At 52.5% G+C, this 19,077-nt stretch overlaps 7 protein-coding genes across 7 annotated transcripts; 2 read left to right on the top strand and 5 right to left on the bottom strand.

The window, feature by feature from the left end:
* Positions 1-503: 503 nt before the first annotated feature.
* Positions 504-2,983, bottom strand: CC84DRAFT_1190736 (Zn-dependent exopeptidase; the record flags this gene model as incomplete). The annotated part of the gene is made up of 7 exons (XM_018181137.1): positions 504-1,437; positions 1,487-1,925; positions 1,987-2,064; positions 2,118-2,220; positions 2,272-2,374; positions 2,426-2,589; positions 2,642-2,983. The coding sequence occupies 7 exons, from the start codon at positions 2,981-2,983 to the stop codon at positions 504-506; spliced, it is 2,163 nt and encodes a 720-aa protein (XP_018030274.1).
* Positions 2,984-3,714: 731 nt separating this feature from the next.
* CC84DRAFT_1168819 (uncharacterized protein) lies at positions 3,715-5,137 on the bottom strand. Its single transcript, XM_018179492.1, has one exon. It carries the CDS (start codon positions 4,768-4,770, stop codon positions 4,024-4,026), a length of 747 nt encoding a protein of 248 aa, XP_018030273.1. The 5' UTR covers positions 4,771-5,137; the 3' UTR covers positions 3,715-4,023.
* A 261-nt stretch (positions 5,138-5,398) lies between these two features.
* Positions 5,399-6,780, top strand: CC84DRAFT_1103057 (MFS general substrate transporter; the record flags this gene model as incomplete). The annotated part of the gene is made up of 2 exons (XM_018174995.1): positions 5,399-6,508; positions 6,556-6,780. The coding sequence occupies 2 exons, from the start codon at positions 5,399-5,401 to the stop codon at positions 6,778-6,780; spliced, it is 1,335 nt and encodes a 444-aa protein (XP_018030272.1).
* A 370-nt stretch (positions 6,781-7,150) lies between these two features.
* Positions 7,151-8,883, bottom strand: CC84DRAFT_1102864 (BcABA1, cytochrome P450 monooxygenase; the record flags this gene model as incomplete). Its single annotated transcript, XM_018174987.1, has 5 exons — positions 7,151-7,273; positions 7,330-7,650; positions 7,707-7,937; positions 7,990-8,056; positions 8,108-8,883. 5 exons carry the CDS (start codon positions 8,881-8,883, stop codon positions 7,151-7,153), a joined length of 1,518 nt encoding a protein of 505 aa, XP_018030271.1.
* Positions 8,884-10,958: 2,075 nt separating this feature from the next.
* On the bottom strand, positions 10,959-12,914 carry CC84DRAFT_326530 (S-adenosyl-L-methionine-dependent methyltransferase). The gene is made up of 9 exons (XM_018185861.1): positions 12,622-12,914; positions 12,535-12,572; positions 12,437-12,475; positions 12,312-12,384; positions 12,140-12,264; positions 11,854-12,069; positions 11,772-11,806; positions 11,609-11,726; positions 10,959-11,557 (listed from the first exon to the last, which is right to left on the bottom strand). Exons 1-9 carry the CDS (start codon positions 12,742-12,744, stop codon positions 11,248-11,250), a joined length of 1,077 nt encoding a protein of 358 aa, XP_018030270.1. The 5' UTR covers positions 12,745-12,914; the 3' UTR covers positions 10,959-11,247.
* A 1,250-nt stretch (positions 12,915-14,164) lies between these two features.
* Positions 14,165-14,548, top strand: CC84DRAFT_1222248 (uncharacterized protein; the record flags this gene model as incomplete). The annotated part of the gene is made up of 1 exon (XM_018183346.1): positions 14,165-14,548. The coding sequence occupies one exon, from the start codon at positions 14,165-14,167 to the stop codon at positions 14,546-14,548; it is 384 nt and encodes a 127-aa protein (XP_018030269.1).
* A 417-nt stretch (positions 14,549-14,965) lies between these two features.
* On the bottom strand, positions 14,966-18,952 carry CC84DRAFT_1102738 (uncharacterized protein; the record flags this gene model as incomplete). Its single annotated transcript, XM_018174981.1, has 2 exons — positions 14,966-18,208; positions 18,257-18,952. 2 exons carry the CDS (start codon positions 18,950-18,952, stop codon positions 14,966-14,968), a joined length of 3,939 nt encoding a protein of 1,312 aa, XP_018030268.1.
* Between the last annotated feature and the right edge of the window lie 125 nt (positions 18,953-19,077).

Raw genomic sequence — 19,077 nt, 5'->3', positions numbered from 1 at the left:
CATCCCCGCTTTCTGGCGACAATAGCAATGAACTGTTCAGGTACGGATTGGTACCAGCATTGTTCGACTACCGTGTGGTGAAGAGTCACACTCACTTTCGATCCTTGATGTTCATGTTGCGATCCTGCATCAGGCAGACCACCTCAATGCCTGGGTCCTCAACGTGGGGCTGTCAAGGGAGCCAATGGCCCAGAGAGGAAGGTGAGACATTAGCGGGGCACTTGGGAGTCATAGCTGCAGCAAGGTGCAACCCCGACAACGCGACTCATCATATCGTGTTCCAACGTTGGGGGTAATATGTCAGAGTGCGCAGCATTGATGGCATGGAGCGTAAGAGTCATACGTGTGGATCGATTGCAACGCTGAAACGTGATCACTTAATGAGGCTACCTTCCCGGCCCCTCCTTTGCATAGCCAACTAGTGCTCTACACGGTGCATTTTGAGCGTATGTGGAAGCTAGCAGCAAATTTCATTCTATCAACCAAGCATGGCTTGTCCTTTCTCAGTCTCCGATCCTCAGGATCTCTGCAGCTCTCAGCACCGCCTTCGCACTCTTCTCCACCCACTCCTCGGCAGCCGTTCGATTGCCTCCGTTGACGTTATCGGTAACAGCGGGAAACACGTCAGCGCCATAGCCGTTGTCAATCCCAGGTGCACTAATAACGTTCTTGAATGTTTGTCGGCCTGGCAAACCTCCTGCACTCGCGAAACCCCTCGGGAAATCGCGATATTTGCTGTTTACCACGCCCAACATGTTCGTATCATTGAAGGCGAGTGCTTGTTGGCCTATCTTGCTGATGGTTTCCGCCCGTTTGGTGAACTCTGCGATAGCGTCGGCGAGGGCGCCCAGGTCTAAATCGGCAACGTCCGAGGTGGTGACGGTCTCGTTCAGCTCAGACAAGTAAGACGAGAGCACTGTAGCAGCATGGGGAAGGTCCCATGGGATGAGCGGATCATCGGCAATGTGGTAAACTATCAGGCTCAAGAACTGGCCCATGGCAGTATGGATCTTGAAACCGGGGTCCCCAAAGGTGGACATCCAATGGTAGGAGTCGTAGTTGGAGTGGTAGTGATATACGGGATCTTTTTTGCCGTTGCTACTGCCAACATCGATAGCTGCGATACCGTTTTGATAGAAGCTCGCGTAGTCGCTACCACTTCCTAGCGGCGAGATGGTGCCTTCAGTACTATTGAACCACATATCGTAAAGTGTTGCGAAGTCACCATAACCCTCTGGGTACAAGATCTTCTTCATCTGCTCAACGACGAAGGTCTGTATCTCACCTGTTCCGTCAAAGTTTGTGCGTGGACCAGAGACGCCCACGTCCATGTTTAGGTAGGCGACAGTTGTAGTCTGGAGCCACGGGAGATGAGTTTCGACCCACTCAGTGGAGCCCTGGAGGCCAAACTCCTCAGCATCCCAGGAGCCTAGAATGCTACCAACAAATCAGCAAAATTGCTATGAGACTGCAGTAGAGAACTTACATCGTACGTCTTGGCTTCCATCCCTTGGCAAGGAGCTTTCCGAATGCATTTGCCAATTCAACAAGGATAGCACTGCCAGAGTTTGGGTCTGCTGCTCCGCCAATGACCCACGCATCGCGATGATTGCCTACGACCACCACTTCGTCCGGGCTCGTACCATTGATCACACCGATAACGTCCCAGACAGGCGCAATGTAGCCTTGCATTTCATGGTCAATGGAAATCATCGCGCCCGGAGTTGGACCTGAGTCATAGGTTACGTTGTCGAAACCGCCTTGCCAGCCGCTGCGATTAGCCTTCTCAGCGGAAACACCGTTGCCTTCAAGAGCTGCAAGCAATGGAATAGCATCTTTCATCGAAAGCGGAATCGATGGAATCGATGGGTTGTATGGTTTCGTGTCTCCACGCGAAGAGTTCCATGAAGATGCCCATCCAACAGCTGCACACGCAAAAAGGCAATTGTAAGCAGTTGTCTCACAGAAGTCCTGGCAATCACTCACTCGTCGGATCTCCAGAATAGAGTGAGGAGAACCTGACGCTGCCTCGCTGTATAGATGATGGATTGCGCGCCGGCCCATCTACGCCTTGTAAGCCTTTGGCACCAGGAGACATGCACCTTGATTGAACTTACTAGGATACGCCTCGTAGCCGTTCGCTTCGGTAACTTCACCGTCATCAAGAGGATCCGTGAAGATAACGCAGCCTGCCATGTCGTTGTCCTGGGCATTTTTTACCTATGAAAGGTCAATAAGAAGGACTGTCTATTCGAAACTTCAATTCGTCACCTTTGTACCACGATAGATGCCGCCATAGTTTGCGAGCGCGATCTTGCCTTTCAGCTCGATACCCGCATCCTTTAGCACCTGGAAGTCCGCGCGCGTACCGCGCCTGTTCCCGGGTTAACGCTGATTCATGTCAAAATGCAAGCTTGGTACGTACCCTACATAGATATACTCTGCCGTAACAGTGCCCGAAGCACTCATGCCATGGTAAGCGGGAATGAGGTTTGGGTATGAGCTCGTATCATCCTCCGCAAGCACCTCTTCTACAAGATTAGCTTCATGGGTTGTGTTGTCCGGCCTTATCAAGGTCAAGCTACTGTGCTATGTTGATTTAGCTTGTATTAATATGCGCAATGTAGATGCCACTGCATACCTCAGGGTATGTCACCCAGATTGGGAACTCCTCGAGCCAGGAATCGAAGCCAGCATCTCTCCACTTTTGGGCCGTCCACTCAGCCATACTCTTATTGTGGCTTCCTAGATGATCGCCATGGGTGTAGTAATAACTCCACTCCGAGATAGACTTGTTATCGAACGAGTTTACCAGAATAGTCTCTATCTCGCTTAGTGATGGTGGATACTCGACTTCAGCACGTTTTGCATGGCGATTGTGCTCTTGGTGGTGGAGCGAACGGCGTGCTAGCGCATCCCAGTCCTTTTGGCAAGCATCTGCAAGATTGCCAAACAATAAAACTGCACTTAGCACTCGATACATGGTGATGTTCTGGTGATTTCGCTCAAACTCTGGTCCCAGGCGAGGTACAAGAGGTACAGCAAGTGCGCAGCAGCAGCTTCTTATTATTGTCTCGGATAGCCACCCTAGAGTATACGTGCAGCGGCATGACAAGCCTACAAATCAACGTGTTTAACACAATCCAGGTGTGCAGACTGGAGCCTGCGTCACCGGCAGATATTGCGCTCAGATGATAGCCATATTTGTATAGATCGATGTCGTGGTGCTTCGCAGCTTCCTCATCTAGCAGCGCGTCTACCGCTTGCAGGTGTATGGCTAGCCCGATACTGCATGAGGTAAGCGACTTGTCACCAATCCATCGGCAACATTGGTTGCAGATCTGAGTTACGATAATCAAAAATGAAGAAAAGCGTATGAAATGCTCAGTCAGTGTACACTATTGGTAACGGTCATCACAGCGGGGTAAGCCTTGGCGTGGACGGCGGGTCATCCAAGGAGACCATAGTCGTCTCCTCTTGGCAAACATCACCGCAGAGAACGGGAATATGAACGACGGTCCATGGAGGTATCAAGGTAAACGCTTACGATGTACGATAAGCAGTCTTGGCGAGGCTTCCCCGCAGGAACCATTGTTTGTCTTCCCGGCCACGTTTGGAGGAAATTCTCAAGATACTGTCAGGGAACTGATTCACGATCTGGCGCAGCAGCAGTAATAGTTAGTTTCAGACAGGCCGAGAGATGAACATACAAATGAACCAGTAAAATTATGTATGAGCCTCGCGCTTCACCAATTTATTCCGCACAGAGAAACAGCATCCGATAGCCAAGGAGACATGCTCGCTCTTAGATATCCAATACCCCGCTTGTTGTCGTCAGAAAGTCATGAGCCGCGTTATTACAACAGTGTGGTAAAAAGAAAATTTAGGAAAGGAAAGACTGTCGTATGCCAGCATCGAAGTCCAACAGACCAGCCCTGCGATGGGTTGGCAGTACGCACATGTATAACGTAGACCCTAGAACGATTCCTGGATGACATCTTTCAGGAATGGCAGCCAATCAACCTAAGGACGATATGGTGGCGGTGGGTCATCGTCTCTAACTTCTCCGAGGGCAGTCGAAAACGAGGGGGCATAGTGTCCAGAGGCCGGAGCCTGATGGCTGTAGGTTTCCCAATTATCATCCACAGTCTGTCTCCCACCAGGTCGGACCGGGCTGTATGTTTGGGTAGTGCGGTTGTTGATAAGGGCAGGGGATGACACGGCAAATCCGTGGTTCCCGTATGGCGAGCTCATAGGCGACTGCGGAATTGGCGAAAGTTGTGAATTCTGTCGGCGCGATGGAAGTTGCGGGTCGTCGGCGACATGACTTGGTCGATAGCCGTTTGCGATAGGCATGCGCGATATCGTTGCCATGGAGTCAGCTCGTTGAAGCGGTTGTATTATCTGCGGGGGAGGTGCATATTGCTGCTTGGGAAGCGGTCGCCGCGGAATCATGAATGACTGCGGCTGTGAGGCATGGCGACCATTGTGTGGCCGATGCGGTGGAGGCTCAGTGTGGGGACGATGCGGCGGAGGATAGGGTGGTTGAGGGCGATGTGGTGGCGCATGTGATACATAGCCATACTTCTGTGGTGGGATGTCGTGTTGAGGATGCGACGGGTAACACGGCTGCGGTTTTGCACCAGGAAAGGTGTTGTGGCGTCGCTGCTGGGCCTCCTGTTCGAGCCTCTTCTTCTCGTTCTTGTTCTTCTGATAGCGGTGGAAGAAATAACCTCCCGCAACAATCTCCAATCCGCCAAGGATGACCATGTCAGCGTGTTCGAGGACCTATGTCGCCACCACGGGCGTGCGCGTACTGTGGGCCGAACTTGAGATCTGCGGAAGTAGGAAGTGGGAACGGGAAACTGAAGGGGAAACCTGGAATGTGAGGTGTTTTTCTGGCGGTGGCTCAGCCTCCTCAGCGCTCACAAAGGGCTTGAAAGCGGATAGGGCGGACGGCTGTCAGGGTGGCGGAGCAGGAAAGCTGCACCCTGACCGACCAATCATGAGCCATTGCTGCTTAGCGAATATCTGCGCTCAATACATTTCATGGCACACCGGAGAGTATAGTGCGCGGTGCGAATACAAACACCTACCAAAGTCGATTGTTCTCATTTGCATTGTTGTGGTGTTGAAGAGTGCATGTTTTGGAGGTGGAACGTGCACGGAAGGTGCAAACGGGATGTCGGCTGCGCCTTCCGCCAGCAACCTGGCACACCATTGGACGGGATTAATATCCTGCAGTTATTCCCGCATACTACATGCTCCAACGAGCATCTTGACAAAGCATGCCGCCCAAAAGGGTATTGCTTGCGAGTTAGGACCTGCAGCAATGTGAACCTACACACCATAAATTGCTGCTCTGCATTCCGTACCCTCCTCTTCTCTGTTCCCAAACATGTCGACCACAACCGTGATTGAGACCGGGTCCGCCAACCCAGCACACATTGAGCTGCAGCCGATTCGGACAAGTCCACGTCCTTCAATACGCACAGTAGCAAGAATACAGCAGGACGGCCTCATTTTGGACAAGACCAACTTCGTTCGAATCCTGACAATTGGCTTCTCGTACATTTTCGCTGGACTGAACGATGGCAGCTTGGGTGCTTTGACTCCTTACATTCTCCGTACCTACCGCGTGGGTACGGCGCACGTAGCTTTAATCTATGCTGCTTCTTTTGTTGGCTGGCTACTCGCGGCAGCTACTAACAGTCACTTGGTCCACCACTTCCAACTCGGAGCCATCCTCACTATCGGAGCCGTTTTGCAACTCGCGGCGCATCTGTTTCGATTCTGGACTCCACCTTTCGGGCTCTATGTAGTTACCTTCTTCATACAGTCCGCAGGTATGGGCTACCAAGACAGCCATTCGAACAGCTACGTTGCTTCGATACAGGGCAGTCATCGGTGGTTAGGCTTTATCCACGCTATGTACGCGCTCGGCTGTCTCATTGCCCCGTTTGTCGCGACTGCGCTTGCTGCCAGGATAGGCGATCGATGGCCTCTATTTTACCTCTTTCTCGTTGGTATTGGAACCATCAACATTGTGACCGTCCTAGTATCCTTTCGCGACAGCCTCAAGGTTCAGGACAAAGTGTCATCGTCGGAGATAGTCGAAGAGGGGGCTCATAATCACGGCAACTCAGCATCTCGTGATATTCTTGACACGCTCAAGTCCCCACCTGTATATCTCATATCGATGTTTTACTTCTTCATGCTTGGCGTGGGCATAACTGCCGGTGGCTGGATCGTCGAGTACCTCGTCTCAGCCCGAAATGGAAAACTCCCGGATGTCGGATACGTGCCTACGGGTCTCTGGGGTGGTATTTTCCTAGGAAGGGTCCTCCTTTCCGAGCCCGCGCATCGTTTTGGGGAACGAAGGATGGGTCTGGGCTGTTGTTTGATGATCCTCGTGTTCCACCTCATCTTCTGGCTAGTACCTAACTTGGTCAGCAGCGCCGTGTCCGTCTCGCTTCTCGGATTCTTCTATGGACCCTTGTTTGCTACTGTAAGTTTGACTCTTGACGAGACTCCCCAATACTCAATGAAATACAGGGCATGTCCATTGCCTCGAAGATATTCGACAAGAGGATACAGGCAACTGCAATGGGGTTAATCTTCGTACTTGCCCAGGCCGGAGGCGCGTTATTCCCTTCGATAACTGGTGTCATTGCGAGTCAAGCTGGTGTCAAGGTCATGCAGCCGATTTTGGTTGGCCTGATTGTTGCTATGGGAATTTCTTGGACGTTGATACCAAAAGTGCCGAAGCGTGACGACTAGTCATACTCACACGTGGGAAGGATGCGGGCTCAAGTACCTGCCATGAGCAATCAACCCCGGCTATGATCCATCACATAGTCGATCAAGCCTCCTGCGACCGGATAGCAAATGAACGCCATCTCTCTATCATCCTTGCTACGAGCTCGCATCCGAACGAAGCTCTCATCGATATGGAAGATATAGCTTTGAGGGGCCACTCGAGTTCATGAGGGTGATCCTCACATAGAGAAGATTCAGAACACGCAAAATATTAACATTCATACTCTTTCCTTAACATGGGTACTATATTTGCAACGAAACTACTCAGCTTTGAGATCTCCAGGACATAATCTCAACAGGCAACCCTGCGCGACCTCTTGATTATCACTGCTCACTCCGTTGGGCTGGCCTCGAAAACCCTAACCCACATATTCTGTTCAATCCATACACTGTAGCTCACCGAGTGCCATGGACTGGCGGGATTGACGAGCTGCCAATCGAAGTGTCGCATCAACTGGAGCGGCAAGTGTTAATTTATAGTCTGCCACTTCGATGCGCAGCTTTCCATACCTCAAAGAAGACCTTGTTTAACTCCATGAAAGCTATAGGCTTGCCAGCGCACATCCACCGTCCGTAACCGAATATCAACTCCACGTTCCGTTCCATCTCGACTCTCTTGGGTTCGTCAACTTCCAAGAACCGCTCTGGTCGGAATACATCCGTATCTTCTCCAAACAGAGTTTTGGAGCACAAAACGGAGGAGGTGTTCATTCCGATTGCAGTCCCCCCGGGTATGAGTTTACCGTGGATAATGTCGCCTTCAGGTGGCACTGTCTTGGGATAAAGACCTGGAGCTGGAGATCGCATACGGAGGCCTTCGTATATTAAAGCCTCCAGCATATCAGCTTTTGACTCTACTAATCACAAACAGCTCAGAAGCTACGGACCTGGAGATAAGGTATTGCTCTCGCTTGCTCAACCGTGATAGGAGACGAAACGCCTGCGCGCACAGCAGCTGCAACCTCGGACTTGAACTTTTGATATACGTGGGGCGTACTGATGAGGTAAAGCATCGTGGTGCGCATCACGGATGCTGTAGTATCGGAGCCAGCGAATATCATGAAGATGCATTCTGCCTCACACTGTTCCTGCGAGTAGCCATGCTTGAAGAAAGACGACTGCACATAACTCAGTGTCATCAAAGGGATGCCTCGGGGCATAAAGGCTTACTAGCATGGTGTTTTCACTATCCTTTCCCGCTGCTGCGAGATGCTCTTTGACACGATTAGCAGCGATACTACGTGATGTTGTCAGAGATTTGTGTATTTCCAGTGCTCGTCTTACTCACTGCATTAATCTGCCCATCCCTTTCTGGTGGTGAGTTTTAGGCCCAAATACCTTCAGAAAGGTTGGTGAAAATAGAATGTTCCGGATGAATGGCACATCAACAGCCATAGCCATCGTAGGCAAGTAGTCTCTGATGCTTTCCAGGAATCCGTACAAATCCTTCTCAGCTGGAAGGTACCCAAAAGGCCTCCCGAAGCCGGCGTTCGTGATAACATCAATGGTAAAGAAGGAAGACAATTCCGAGAAGTCTAGGAACTTCGTCTTCTTCTCTCCTGGCTCGGAGATGTACCTGTCTCGGATAGTCGATAGAAGAATCTGGACTTGCTCATCCACGCCTTTCTCCAGATTTGTGGCTTCTCGTCCACTATACGCGCCGGCCGTTTGTGCTCTCATTCTATCGTGAGCTCCAGGATCCATGGTTGTGAACATCGTCTTTACATAGGGGTTAAGCTGCGACCCTAGGTACCAGTCATCTTTGCCGTATGAGCTTCGAGCTCCGGAAATCATTCGGAGCACCTCAGGGTCGTCCGTAGTCAGCTCATTAGGTCCAACTCGCACCAGAGGACCATATTTCTGATTGAGGCCGCGATATTTCTGGTACTGCTTGCCGCTTGCCGCCACGCGTGCGAGCCATAGATACGAAAAAGACGCGAGTGTGGGTCCGGGAATATGTCGTAGTCGATACCAGGAGGTGAATGTTAGAATCGAATACCAAACGAGAGCAGCGCCTGCCACGAACGGCCATAGGCGTACGAGGCTGAAGTCTTCGGCAAGCATCGTATCAGGCTGAAGCTGCTAGAAGTTTGGCGCAGGCAGAACGAGGGCACCCATCACACTTTTGTAGTTTGTATCTGGTATGACGATCACCCACTTGCAGGAAACATGCCCCATAAAGTCATCAAGCTGTTATCGCAGTGGTACTGCAGAAGCGGGGTCTGTAAATCTTGCCTCGATCGATAGGTTTTAACATACTCGCCAGACGCCCAGCGCAGCGGTTTGCCCTTGTACGTGCATGGCCGTCACACAAACTATGTTAGCAATGGACGCGCCTTTCAAGATATCACATTCAATTCACTACGGCTTTGCTTGATAAGGTGATGACCGGTGATGGCGAGCTTTGAGTAGAGGGAGGGTCTATAACGCTGCGAAACATCAACCGCAGCTGAGTTAAGATCAAACAGGAGCCATGGAAGACGATATCTACATCATCCAATATTAATCTTCTCGGTTGTCTATATGATCGACAAAGAGCAGAACTTGACACATGTGAACATCAGAGGTTTTGTCAACCAACCTCGTCCAAAGCTATTGGTTCGTCATTCGGCGTCGAGAGCCACTGGGAGCTGTACCGCGTCTTATATCTCGATAGATTCTTAGCATTAGAGAGCAGCTCCCGCGTATATGAGGTCGTTCTCTGACAAGCAAGTGAAACCCTGTATAATCATGCGGGCAAAGACAAATGCTCGGGCTTGGTATCCATGCGAAACACTGATCTGAAAAGCATCGAGGTAGGCTCTGACAATCGAGTCGCCCGGACAACCCCGGAACTCCCTACGCAGGTACCAGAGCAGCGAGAGGCAATTTCTCAGAGCCGTGTGAGGGTGATTCCTTCGTTGTTTCTCACGTCCAATGCTTCTCTCAAGGTTCTTATTTTGATTGGCAGCACCAGCTTGCACTGTCTTGCCAAGGAAGTGCGCAAAATTGGCATTCGTAGGTGAAACCGAACCATTTTTCTAGCAAAGCGCATCGATTAGCACCCCCAAGGCCGTCATCGTCGTCAGATGATATCGTGGTATCGTTTTTAATAGGCCTCAGCGAGTAGACAGTCCGATGCTTTTTATCAGTGTCTCACGTGCTGATGGCGTTTGGAAGGAAGCTGTAATTAATGAAGGAGATTTCGATAACATCGCCGCGTCGTGTCCACACGGGGAATGCATACTTATTATAGATGGCGCTGAAAGGAGACTTCAGTAGTCGATTTTGGTGGTCTTGAGGGAATTCGCGCTCGAATTTTTTGCCTAATATACGCTAAGAAGTATGTGACAATGACTTCAAGCGTAGGGGAATGGCATTCTCGAGCTCTTTGGTGACCTCGTCTCTGGCATCCTCATACGGCGCTGTAGGTAGCGCTTTCTCGTAAATGATTTGAGAGCCCGGAGGGATGTCTTGACGCGCCACCGCACCCCTGCCTTTCCCGGGAATACAATGTATCTCGACAGACTGGTCCTATCGGTCAGTGTTAACATTGCTAGCCGGGAAAGCCATTGTCAAAGTTCATACCAGAGCACAGTTAGCTATGATGAGAAACAACATTTGACAGTGTATTGCTTACCTGTTTCTTTATCCGTTTTTCTTGCTGCTAAATGGTTCAGAAGAACGATTCAGACGTTGTTCAAACAGCGGTGATCGTTGTGAGGTTCGGAACGGCGTCTCTGGATAGACTGGTGGTTGTACGGGAAACCAGGTAGAAGGCCAGAATAAGGCGGAGCAAACAGCCCTCAAGTCGTCTGTCGCGCGTTCGCCTCACATTCACCGTTTGATCCGCCGATTCCTTTCTCAACATTTGTGTTATGGCACAATCCAGCCGACCACTCCAAAGTCAACACTTCAGTTTTCCTAGGCTAATTGCGGCCTCTCCAAACTTCCTTATCTGGAAATAGAACAGGTGTCGATTGCAGGAGGACTCGAAGGACCACAGTGTTTTTCTTGATTCGTTGGGCAAAGAGTCCAACCGCATACGCAGCGTCATGTGTCATACTAGCGCATTCAAGGCAGGTGGGGTTTCAGATGATTCATTAGTGGGGTGATTCGACTGCAGGACAACCACAGCGCTGGATCGACATGAGCGTCAATCAGACGAAGCCACGCTTTCAAACTCAAGAAGAATTTTCATGAGGACGCGAGTCGGGAAGAAGTAAGACGTACTTTTGAAGAACACCTGGAACCCTAATTATAATTACCCCAGAGCTATACACGTCCGTGCTAACTCCAGCAATGCCATGCCTTCATACACCTTGCCTCTTCGCACTCCATTTGAGCCTTTGCCATGCCGTTATTACCCATGCCAGGTACCCAATCCTGTGCGAGGTCTCGCCCGACCGCTGCACGCGTAAATCATGACCTTCGTGACCTTTGTACGACTCAATCGACAGCATTTAACGGCTTCTGCGCCCAAACAACATAATAGTTGTGCTGCAGCAGCATCCTCGGGTTCTTCAACTCCTTTCTCAATTCGGCGCAGAGAACCTTTACCTCCTCCGGGCTCCAGCCCCAGGCATTCTGGTAGATTCTCATCGTCAAGGCCTCCAGGTTGTCCAAGAACTGGACGAGGTTAAAGGCACCGATCTCTTTGAGCTTCTTGTCTTTGGGCCAGGTACCGACCGGGAAAGGGAAGGTGCGCGCTTCGATGTTCGTGAAACCAGCTTCGGCAACCCAGCCTTCAATCTTAGCGCTGCGGATGGTCAGTTAACATGAGTGCAATGAAGAAAGAGAAAATAGGTACCCGGGGTCTGGCTCTGTGCCGAATTTTCGCACTCCATCGGCAATCTTGTCCGCCCATTGGCTGAGTTTGGAGTCCTTTGTATACTCGCCACCGCGGGTGTAGAATCGAGTGTCAAAGTCTGCTTCTTGTCAGCTGGTTCCAGCTAGTGATGTGCCTGACACACCTTGGAATTCAACCCATGCGCCTGGCTTGACGAACCTGTATCGTGTTAGCTTACCCTCACTGACTAGAGGAGGATGACCAACTTGTAGCACTGTCGCATCAACTTTGGCCAGTCTCGGATGGAGCACGCGAGATACCGGACGTGGATATAGTCGAACTTGGTAGAGTAGACCCACTCCTCCTCTAAATCGTCGACTTCAAACTTTACGTTGGGCGGGACGAGGTTAGGTTGTATGGGACTGATGTCGTTTCCAAGGATCTCTGCTGATGGGTATTTGTCTCCCATGTCAATTGCCCAACTACTCGCAAGTCAGAATTCCGAAGTTTCTACGTCTCAGACAAAAGCGCCTTCGTACTGGGGAGTCATACATTCCTGTGCCCGTGCCTACATCTAATATCCGCTGCGGGTTATCACCGATAGGTGCGAGGTGAAGTTCGCCACCCAAGCTGAGTGTTTGTATGTGATGGTAGAGATCCAGCCTATCATTTTCTTCCTTGGCCTGGTCAGTTTGAACTGGCCGCTCCGCGAGAGCACACATACATCGTCGTTGGGCCAGAAGTACGTGGCTTCGTCCTTGTATCCGTGGTAGCGCCGGCCATTCTCGAAACGGTAGCTGCCACCTGTTAACCAAGTGGTCGCGCTTGGTAGTGAGTGGAAAGATGTACTTCAAGACAGTAGACTTCAGAGACGTCGTATAGCTCTCCCTATTGAACATCGACTGGTTAGGTCGTGTCACTTTTGTAGCTCACTGTCAGAGACTCACAAGTCGTCGCCGTACGCCGAATCACCATCTTCATCAGCCTAGCAGGTCGTCAGTGTCTGCAAGCGCACAGACGGTCTTGGTGCTAACCTCAAGCGACTCCGCTTCGACATCAACGGCTGGAACAACCATTGCACCCTGCTGACTGGTGGGGCTAACAGGCGCTGGACTCCCCGAGGCGGATAGGGACGTTCGCGCTGGCGGCGACGCCATGATCACCGTGGTCGCGCTTTGCGTCGAGACTTGCAGGAACAATCAGTGGCAGGCTCCCGCGCGTCAGTAGGACAGGCGGGGTGTTGTATATGAGCAGGCTGGGTGCGCGGCCGCTCTGTCGGATCCTACACCGCAGCAGTGACACACGGCATAGTATACACGGTGATCAGCTCTGCACGGCCAGCATACAACGAGGGAAATACTCCGACAGCCGCCTTTCGTGCGAGTCTAGGCGCGCGTAAACGGACAGATATGCGCTGCACAATCGACATTGCCGCCGGGCGTCCAGCGTGGCCGGCAGTAGGCACGGTGAATTGCGAAACCACATGCAGGCCTAGTTGATGCGCACTAGCTCTGAGAGGCATGACTGCGCCGCGGCCCGACAGGCTGCGGGTGTCTCCGTGATCGTCTTGCAGGGGCTTGCGTTTACCATTTCCTGCATTCACGCGTGCCGTTTCGGTTTGCCATGGGTGCGTCGAGAATCCTGCCACGCGGCAGCCATGGTCACAAAGCGCCCACAAACGCCCACATCTACATACCATTCATTCGTCTGTAGGTTCATTATGCGCGCCTGCTATCCGCCAGTATGGCTCCTCGCCGAACAATCTACTCCCACTCAGAGCCGCGCCAATCGGTCCCGGGTGAGCATCGCTATCTCCGATTGTTGCGCCTGTTCGCTGTGCGGTGTATGTGCGTGGTGTTACACCGCCACTCAACAACCATGCATCATATCTGCGCTGTTGGTACGATACCGGTTAGCCTTCCTCAACACCGTCCTTGGGTGCTTTCCAGTGCAGCACCCGGATAATGTTATCGGTCGATTGACGGTGGCTGGTCAACGCCACGAGACCGACGCGAAGAGGCTGCGCCGTCGGAACCTGTCCGACTCCCGCGTGCTTACGTGCAGTTATTGTCTACCCAGTCAGGACATACGCATACGGAAACTTGTTTGTTGCCGACGGAAATACCAAATTCTCGCCAAGCAGGGATTGAACCCTGATATGCCAGCGAAGGTCTACGGATTGTAAAGAAGTTCTACATTTCCTGCTTTTCTGCTGACTGGAATTGTCATTTTACCCATCACAGAAGCCAGACGCCTTGTTGTAAGAATCTCCGTCATATGCGTCCGGTTTTACTTTTGCTCGCTCACTGTGTACATCGCTGGTGGTACACAACAATCCAACCCCGTTTCAGGCTAGCGCATCTCACATGTTACGCCCTCGACTCAACTTCGGTCGTCACTTTACAGTAGAAGGTAGCAGATCACGTTGAAAAGCCAGGAAATCTTGCTTGAAGACTGTCTAAAGCACTCTCAATTCCTCATCCTAAGCAATTCGAGACCTGGCCCAACACCAACTCCCAGCTTCTGCTTTGGTATTACTTGAACTAACCTTGCAGCCTCAACCCCAACCATGCGGCAATGTCACCCTCATCCAAGTCCTCCATCCTCGGCTCCATCGCCCAAATCTGCCTCGTCACACCCTCCTTCCACAGAACCCTCTCCGGCTCCGCCCTCGGCACAGGCCGCTTCCCGATCTTCCACTTCACCTCTCAACCCGTGCACTTAGTCATGCAGCCGGTGCGGGGACCGGCACTGATGGCCGACTTCCTTGAGAAGAACGGAGGGAGAGAAGGCGTGCAGCACGTAGCGTTCGATATGAATGAGCTTGGGATGGACGAGCGCAAGGCTTTGATGAAGGAGAGGGGGTTTGAGGTGGCCATGGAGGGCGAGTGGCTGGAGAAAAAGGGCGTGTGCCATTTTGTGGTCTTCGATACGGAAGGCAGGACAGGTGCAGTGATTTGAACCGATACAGTTCCGCGACGACTGGGAAGATCCCGAGTGTGAGTGGTGGCCGCATACGTCTGGGTTTTTGCCATGGAGGTCCGAATGTTGACACGAAGCAGTTGACTGGAGCATTAGGCGGATGGTGTAGGTCCAGGGAAATACTATCTGGGCTTCGAAATAGACTTTTTTCTACCCCACACATACACTGCAAGCTAAACATACTATGCAGGCAAGGAACCAAAACACAAAGACCAAGTGACAGTGCCAATCTTGTCCCCTTTTCTTCATACCATGAATAAATCGCATCACGCCAATTGGTATCCCATGCCGTGCCAGACGTTCCGCACTCAAGTCTCACAGCCTCACTCACACACATATCGTACGATCCTCCCAGCCGAACAAGTTACGAAGGCAAGGCTGGTTGGCCGTGAAGCTCTATTTCTGACCACCATTCCCCCCGCGAGACACTATTTCCAAGATCATGTCCCTGGCGTCCTCACATCCCTGCTTAGAGCCCACAATCTCAATAGCCTCATCCTTAGCTTGGTCGCGCGGTACCTGTACCTTCGTGCCAGTCTTCTTGCGGATGCTGTTGATTGTGCTACCGCCAGGGCCAACAACGAGCCTATAGCTGCGCGGGTCCGGAAGGATCAGGTAACCGTGAGCAGAAGGCTTCGATGCAGCCTCGATAGCCTTCTCCAGCACCTGGCGGGCCTTGGGGAGGTTGTCAGCAGGTCCACGAAGGATCCAAGGAATGGTGGCAGATGTGTCGACTTCTCCAGCGGCGGGATTGTGCTCTACAATTTCCCAGGAGTGTGCGTCCGCTCCGGCGGTGGTATCATCGGTGATGAGAGGCAGATCGCCGTTCGCACCCTTTCGAGCCTTGCCGCCTTGCTCTTGAGTCGGCCTAGCTGGTACCTGCTGGCCGGCATGGTCGACTGTCACCTTGTGCTCATTACGGAGACGGCGGAAAAATTGGCCGTTGTCGGAGATAGAATGATGCAGGTGGCGCGGCACCTGTATAGTCTCGCCTTCCTGGCCCTTGACCAAGTCAAGAATATGTTCCTTGGCCTGCTGCACCTGGGCCGGCTCTCCAGAGATCTTCACCTGCGACCGTGCGGCACCGTTGGTCGATTGCTTGGGGACGTCAAGCTGGATGGCGAACTTCTCTTCCAGAGATCGACGAGTCTCACCGCCGCGACCAATTAGTAGTCTATGTTTGTCGGGTGAGATCTCCACTATTTCGATTACTTGCTTCTCCAGAGTGTCCACTTGAGCCTGCAATGAGGCCACAATCTTTTCCACTACATTCTTGGGTCCCTCAACACGGATCACAGATTCATCTGTCTCGGGGCGCGGGAATCGAACCATGCGCGCCAACTCGCGTGAGTTGTCAGGCCCGCCGGCAGCGATAACGATTGAGCGAATATTGGAACCGCTTCCGCCGATGAGGGATCGGTGATGCTTCCTATCCACATCGAGGGTCTTCACGATGGTGTCATCGAAAACCTTCGCACGCTCCTGCAACAACTTCTTGGCCTCCTCGACTTGCTTCTTGGTACCCTTGAGCTTGATCTCAGCGCGACCAGAAGGATCAGCACCTTCACGAGCGCCAGGGACATCGATTTGACATCCAGTTGCATATCGGAGATTCTCCATCTCTCGGCCACCCGAACCAATTAATTGAGGAACTTGACTCTGTGCAACGAAAACACTATCGGCGTGGGAGTTGTCGATGGCATACTGCAACAGGCTAAGGATTTCGTCACGAGCCTCATCTGCGCCCTTGCGTGGACCGCGAACAATGACCTCGTCAGGAGCCTGAGCGCGGAAATTGCGCTGCGATGCACCCTCACCAGCAGCCTCGTCATCGGCCTTTCCACTGGATCGGGGGAAGTTGATGCGGACGTTGTAGCGCTCTTGCAAACGGTTCACAGTACTTCCCTTAGCACCAATCAAATCGCGATGGTACTGAGGCTTGACCTTTAGAGTATGAGTAGCCTCATCCGCAAGGCGTTTTCCAAGGGCTTCAATATGGGCTTTACAGGCGTGGGCTTTGGCCTGGGGACCCTTGAGCTCAACCTTCCCATCGTTGACTTGGATGTCCACGTCGAATTCTTCTCGCAATTTCCGAATGTTCTCGCCGCCCTTGCCAATGAGGAAGTTGGCATATTTCTGTGGGAAGTCAAAGGAAATTGTGTACCCGCGCTCAAGCTCATCCTTCTTCTCCTGCTCGATGAAAGCAAGGACCTTGGAATGCAGGTCCTCGAGTGCATCAACAGGTCCACGCATGCCGAAGTTGTTGCTCGAAGCGCTAGCATTGGGGCGACGGTCGCCGAAGAGCAGCTGAATGGGAATCTGATCTTGGCTGAGACCTTGCTGCTCTTTTTCGACGAAGCGCTGAATTTTTGGGTGGAATTTGGCATGCGCCTCGATATCTCGAGAAGCAAGTTCTTGCTGCTTGCTTGTTAAACCTTGGATGAAAGCCTGAGCCTCTCGCAGCGCCTTTTGATACGCTTGTACATCAGCAGAGGGTGGTGCACCACGAGGGACGACATATTCGGCTTGGGGAGTGGGACCCTCGTAAACAAGGACGAGCTCAGGCGACTCATCTGTTTCAACTGGGAAGACAATATGCACACCCATGTTGTCGCGCACATGCTGTGCATTTCGCGCTCGTAGGTGTTGGTGATAAAACGGGTCTACGTTCACCGTCGAAAATCGCGACGGTGGGTGACCGGCAAAGATACTCATGATGTCGCTACGCGCCTTCTGAGTGTCCTTGGCCTCTTTGCCGTAGATCTCCCATGCAGTCGGTCCGTCTCGCTCCATTGGGGCAACGATACTCGTGTTATGTGCACGCTCGAGCTCCTTGATGAGCTCGCGTTCCTGAAGATAGCGGGTTAAATTGCGGGCGTGCGTTTGAGCATTTGGTCCACGGTGTTCGCGGGTGCTGTCAGCCATTGCGGATTGCATGCTGTACGCAATCTCGTCAAGTTTATCCATACCAGCTTTAATCTTGTCGCTGGGTCCGACAACGTAGATGTCCTCGCTCGGGTCAGTGCTCGGGGGTACGATGATGGTACAGCCGGTTTCTTCGAGGAAGTCATGTAGCGAATATCCACGCTCACCGGCAATGAACTGGTGGCGACCGCGTTCTACGTTTTGACGTTCGATAGCGAGCTGATTGCGCAACTGCTCCACGCGGCGCTGAAGCTCAGCCTGAATCTGCTGTGCGGCCTCCCGATCACCAGATATCTGAATAGGGTACTTGGCTTGTGGGATGAAGTTGCTGGGTGCCTGAGCAGGGGCCTGATTATCCCAGGTATAGTAATGCGGAATCTGAACGCGAACATCACGGTTCCCCTGGAGATTCTCAACATGGGCGTTACGAGGCCCAGCGAGGAAGGGATAGTATTCGGCCGGGATGTCCTTGAGTCGTAGGTTCACAGTAGAGGTACGCTCCTTCACGATGGCCATAATCTCCTGGCGTGCAATTCCGGCCGTAAGAGCGTTGCCCTCAATGATCACGTCGACTTCGTCATCTTCGTCTTGGACGTCTTGTTTGGGGATCTGAACGCGTGCACCAGATCGACTACTTATTTCCTTGATCTTGTCGCCGCCACGACCGATGATGAAAGGACGAACCGATGCAGGGACTGAGAGCTTGACGGATTGCTAAACTGTGTTAGCTGTTGCAGAATGATGATGGACAAGTACACATACCTTGGCGAGCACCTCATTGGCAATCTCCAGCAAGGACTGTCGAACAGCAGGCGCAGGACCAGTAGCTTCGAAGATGACGCCGTTTGGAGACTCCTTGCGCTCGAGCCTCGCCTTGGAACGCTTGTTAATGTCGTGGATGATCTGGGGGATAGGCTTCTTTAGCTCCTTCAGCGGCTTGAGGTCAGAGGTGAGGAATGCAATCTGCTCTTTATGTTTGCCGGGAAGAGCCATGCTCGGCAGGGCGGGTCCACGCGAGGTGGGAATAGATGCAGGGGTAGCTGTTCCAGAGGCCGGGGTTGAGGCACGCGAAGCCGGACCGCTGCCGTTGGCCCCATTCGCAGCGAGCGAGGCAGGCTTCTTGCCCCAAGTGGGTGCAACAGCTTGAGCGCGGGGCTTGACGGGGCCGAGAGCTGGGAAAGCTTCCTCGGATGCGGTGTTGAGCCCAGAGGCCTTCTTGCTAGGCGCGGGGTGGTCGGCGGCCTTTTGCTTGCCAGCAGCCTTCTCGCTCAGGGGAGCAGCGGCAGAAGCGCCATCGGCGGCATCAGATTTGAGGGCGGCAGACGGCGGAGGATGGGCGAGATCCTCTTCGTCGACAACGTCCTCCACGGTGACATGATGGTTGTGTTGCTCCATGAGCTTCTGGGCGGGGGTGAGACCCTCACCAGAGCTACCGGTAGCTACAGCCTCGGATGCCATTATCAGAGTGGACCGTTCGAGTTGACCAAGGGGTGATTCGTGTAGACGGTGGTGTGGGTGGGCTACGAGTGCAACGCCAGAACGTGGGCTTTATGACCGGTGTGCGGGTGGCAAGCGGCGATGGG

Source organism: Paraphaeosphaeria sporulosa, assembly GCF_001642045.1.
Source record: "Paraphaeosphaeria sporulosa strain AP3s5-JAC2a unplaced genomic scaffold CC84scaffold_13, whole genome shotgun sequence".
In the NCBI taxonomy this organism is placed as follows: domain Eukaryota; kingdom Fungi; phylum Ascomycota; class Dothideomycetes; order Pleosporales; family Didymosphaeriaceae; genus Paraphaeosphaeria; species Paraphaeosphaeria sporulosa.
This window is presented reverse-complemented; position numbering and strand designations above follow the sequence as displayed.

What these genes read in the sequence shown, in the direction of transcription:
- CC84DRAFT_326530 (XM_018185861.1), bottom strand. Translation starts at nt 12,744, where the DNA reads ATGGCGTCGCCGCCAGCGCGAACGTCCCTATCCGCCTCGGGGAGTCCA. An exon ending in TCGGCGTACGGCGACGACTT is followed by an intron (nt 12,476 to 12,534) that starts GTGAGTCTCTGA and finishes GATGTTCAATAG; the next exon opens with GGAGAGCTATACGACGTCTC. An exon ending in ACTTCTGGCCCAACGACGAT is followed by an intron (nt 12,265 to 12,311) that starts GTATGTGTGCTC and finishes GACCAGGCCAAG; the next exon opens with GAAGAAAATGATAGGCTGGA.
- CC84DRAFT_1168819 (XM_018179492.1), bottom strand. Translation starts at nt 4,770, where the DNA reads ATGGTCATCCTTGGCGGATTGGAGATTGTTGCGGGAGGTTATTTCTTC.